Source organism: Salvelinus sp. IW2-2015, unplaced genomic scaffold (genome assembly GCF_002910315.2).
Source record: "Salvelinus sp. IW2-2015 unplaced genomic scaffold, ASM291031v2 Un_scaffold1599, whole genome shotgun sequence".
Classification (NCBI taxonomy): Eukaryota; Metazoa; Chordata; class Actinopteri; order Salmoniformes; family Salmonidae; genus Salvelinus; species Salvelinus sp. IW2-2015.
In genome coordinates, this window is record NW_019943022.1 from 70621 (window position 1) to 74858 (window position 4238).

Here is a 4238-nt window from a genome sequence, read left to right on the forward strand (position 1 = left end):
TGTCGTAATGAATTTATTTTTTGATTCTAACATGGCGATTGCATTACGAACTAGTGTATCTATCATTTCCTATCAACATGTATTTTTTAGTAACGTTTATGAATAGTTATTTGGTCAGAATAGGTGAGTTTTAGAAAAATATCTGCACATTCTGGGAAAAAGATGCTACGTTAGCACAATGTATAACACGGATTTCAGCTTAAATATGCAAATTTTCGAACAAAACATAAGTGTATGTATAACCTGATGTTATAGGACTGTCATCTGAGGAAGGTTTATGAAGGTTAGTGAAAATTAATATCTTTGCTGGTTTATTCGCTATCGCTAACGTCCTATTTGCTATCGCTAACGTGCCTTGATGAATGAATGCGGTAGTGTGGTAGGCTATTGTAGTAAGCTAATATAATGCTATATTGTGTTTTCGCTGTAAAACACTTAAAAAATCAGAAATATGGAGATTCACAAGATGTTTGTCTTTAATTTGCAGTACACCATCGATAATTACGTAAAAATTCTGGCAAATTAGTTCGCAATGAGCCAGGCGGCCCAAACTGTTGCATATACCCTGACTCTGCATGCAATGAACGCAAGAGAAGTGACACAATTTCACCTGATTAATTGCTGCTAACCTGGATTTCTTTTAGCTAAATATGCAGGTTTAAAATATATACTTCTGTTTATTGATTAAGAAAGGCATTGATGTTATTGTTAGGTACACGTTGGAGCAATGACAGTCCTTTTTCGCGACTGCGCACTGCATCGATTATATGCAACGCAGGACATGCTAGAGTAAACTAGTAATATCATCAACCATGTGTAGTTAGAACTAGTGATTATGATTGATTAAGTTTAATGCTAGCTAGCAACTTACTTGGCTTCTTACTGCATTCGCGTAACAGGCGGGCTCCTCGTGAGCAGGTGGTTAGAGCGTTGGACTAATTAACCGTAAGGTTGCAAGATTGGAATCCCTGAGCTGACAAGGTAAAAATCTGTCGTTCTGCCCCTGAACAAGACAGTTAACCCACCGTTCCTAGGCAGTCATTGAAAATAAGAATGTGTTCTTAACTGACTTGCCTAGTTAAATAAATCGGCAAAATCGGCGTCCAAATTACCGATTTCCAATTGTTATGAAAACTTGAAATCGGCCCTAATTAATCGGCCATTCTGATTAATCGGCGACTCTACTGGTGAGTGATGACAATGGAGGGCTATATACAGGGGAAGTAATCAGGAAGGTGATGAGTCCAGGTGTGCCTAATGAGGCGCAGGTGTGCGTAATGAGTTGCCAGGACCGGTGGTTAGTATTCCAGCGTTGTCGAGTGCCGGAAGGGTGGAGCAGGAGTAGACGTGACAACCTTAGCCAAAATGTAATTTGCAATAATGCAATAAACCAGTGGCGGTTTTAAGAAATCTTGGTGGGGCAAAATATATTTTTTAGATGCATGCCAGCAAAGACACTACACAACACTAAACAATAGATTCATTTCACTATAAAGGCAGCAAGCGGTGCCCACAGACAGTTAGGGCCTACATAAAGCTGTCCCCAACAGCATAGCTTTCTTTCCAGCACAATGGAGTGAATCCTTAGTCTCTCTTTCTCTCCACAGTACTCTGCTCAGCCCAGCATTCAGCCCAGCATTCAGCCCAACCTAAGACAGGGCAGTTGAAAGGCATCGTGGGAAAGTCTCTCTCTTTTCCAGAGAAGGTGTTGAAGTCTGGCAATTTACTTTATGGAGACCTTGGCAACATTGCACAGGTGTACCCTGTTAAACAAAGTAATACCAACCTTGTGAAGAGATTTAAAAACCGCCTTCACTGGAACAATGTTACTGGAGTCTTCACTTTGACAGACCTACAAATAGATGATTCTGGGGTTTATACTGTGGAGAATGTAGATGGAGATGAAGAGAAGACGGCACATATATTTCAGCTGACTGTGTACTGTAAGTGTGTGAGTGTGTGTGTGCTGTAAATTACAAAATCATTAAAGCTGCAATCAGCAGTAGAAACAGTACTAAAGCGGTCGCTTTATTGGTCGTTAAAAAGCTCAGATCAGCCGTTATATAAAAAGTATAGTTTTAACCATGTTTTGAAATTATATAGATTTTGTTTACAGACACTATAGTAAAACAAGCTTATGGGTTTCTCTGACGGGGACTAAGCTCATTTGGCATTTATAAGTTATATTCTTGATTCCATATAATTCCAGAATCATGAATTTATATGTCCAAAAAAGAACTGCTCATTTTTGAGCAACTGCTCTTTGCCACTTTAAAAGATAAGTTCCATTTCACCAATTCCCATTTATTCATTATTTGTCTTCCAGCTGTTCTGTCCAAACCTCAGGTGACAGTCCATGATAACATCTGTAGCGTGGTGTGTTCTGTGGAGAACGGTAGAGAGGTGACCCTGTCCTGGTACAGAGGAGAGGAGATACTCAACCAGACCAGCAGCCCTGACCTCAACATCACCCTCTCTCTACCTCTCAAGGTGGATGTACAGACCAGAGACTCTTACAGATGTGAGGCTGCCAACCCAGTGAGCAAGGAGACAGCTGTTCTTCAAAATTCATGTATAGAGAGTGATCCYTCTAAGGTGACAGGTAAAAAACAACATGTATAGTAGCAATGTTGAATTGCTGATATCCAGTCAATACCAAATTCAATATGAAACAATAAGTATAGTAGAGCTCATTTAATTAAAATATTGTTTTCTCTCTTTTTACCTTAGATGGTGATGAGAGGACTCGAGGTTCTCTTATTGCTGTAATCTGTGTTCTGGTTGCTTCAGGACTTGTTTGTCTTGCAATATATCTTAAGAAGAGGAGAAACGGACACTCACATGCAGGTATTTMGATTTTAACGGGGTGAGGTCATTCTCCTTGTCAAAGTCAGTTTGTTGTGCACAACCTTTTTTAATTATCAAGGATGGTGTTTTGGAAAATGTAGGAAATGTTTGCTTGAACAAAAAAAAAACGCAGGTCAAATGAAGTGGCGTGTCTTCCACACTTCATCTGCTTGGTCAGACAAGGTTTGGAACATTATTAAACGTTGTTTCTATTACTTGTTTGTAACAAGTTTCCATTAGCTAATGTTTGGATTATTGTTTGTATCCTTTTGACTGCAGAGCAAACTGGCGTGCGCATCACTTGACTGAACCTGGGAACAGCGGGCTATAACTATAGCTATCGTTCATCAAGTCAGAGACAACGATTGACAGCTGCCCTCTGCATTCGGCGAACCCATACCAGGCCAAACCGGCAAATACAAAACATAGAAAGAAACATAGAATGCCCACTCGCAACTCACGCCACTGACCAAACCAAAATAGAACATAAAAAAGGAACTAAGTCAGAAACGTACATCCTTAAGTTTGCCCCAGAACCTGTCTTGTGGACATGAGCATTTGTGTCCATACTCTGTCAGTTACTCAGGACCCACTACTGTATCTTCATTTCCTTATTTTGCCCTTTATGATGACAATCCCGAAAGAAAGCAATTGTGACATTCAGTACCGCAGAGATAACTCACATTAAACCAGCAGTAAACTAAGTTAGTAATAATGCCCTACAGGCTGTAGCCTTTAGCTCTGTGCAGTGGGTTAATGTGGCTTGAGTTGCACAGCGACAAACCTCACAGACAACATAGACAACCTCTAATTAACAGCCCTTTTGTGGGGAAAAACTCATTGATTGTCTGGGCCTGGTTCCCGCGAGGTGGACTATGACCTCACTGGCCCACCCATTGCTGTACCCTTGCCCAGTCATGTGAAATTAATAGATTTGAATTGACTGATTTTCTCTATATGAACTGTAACTCAGTAAAATCATTTTAAATTGTTGCACTGTTGCCCGTTTATATTTTGTTCGTATGGTAATGTCTTATGATACTCCCGCTGTCTTTTACAGTGTTTGTCAAGTCTGTGGACTTTTATGCTTGGCTTCGATGGTTCCCCCCACTAGATTAGGAATGGTTCTAGATGTGTTGAATGTTGCCATTACCTAGTCCAGAGCATCAGACTTGTCTGTTTCCTTCCTCTGGCTACAAAGTAACTCTTAACGAAACATTATCCTTTTTCGTCTTTTTGCCCTACACCCTTTTCTCATCCCATCTCTGCCCCTCTTTCCTTGTCCCTCTCAATCCTTCCTCCCTCCCTACCTTTCCCTGTCTAGGAGGACGCAACAGGTATATGCAGAAGTGATCGCTTAGAGGCAACCCTAACCTGGACCACGATTCCGA

The 4238-nt window shown here is 40.7% G+C and overlaps 1 protein-coding gene across 1 annotated transcript in view; it reads left to right on the top strand.

The window, feature by feature from the left end:
- The first annotated feature begins 1238 nt into the window (after window positions 1–1238).
- Window positions 1239–4238, top strand: part of LOC112071381 (SLAM family member 5-like) — a 69749-nt gene continuing 66749 nt past the window's right edge. The window contains exons 1-2 of the mRNA XM_070439369.1: window positions 1239–1248; window positions 1608–1943. Coding sequence (XP_070295470.1) covers window positions 1239–1248; window positions 1608–1943 — 346 coding nt within the window. The remainder of the gene's footprint in view (window positions 1249–1607; window positions 1944–4238) is intronic.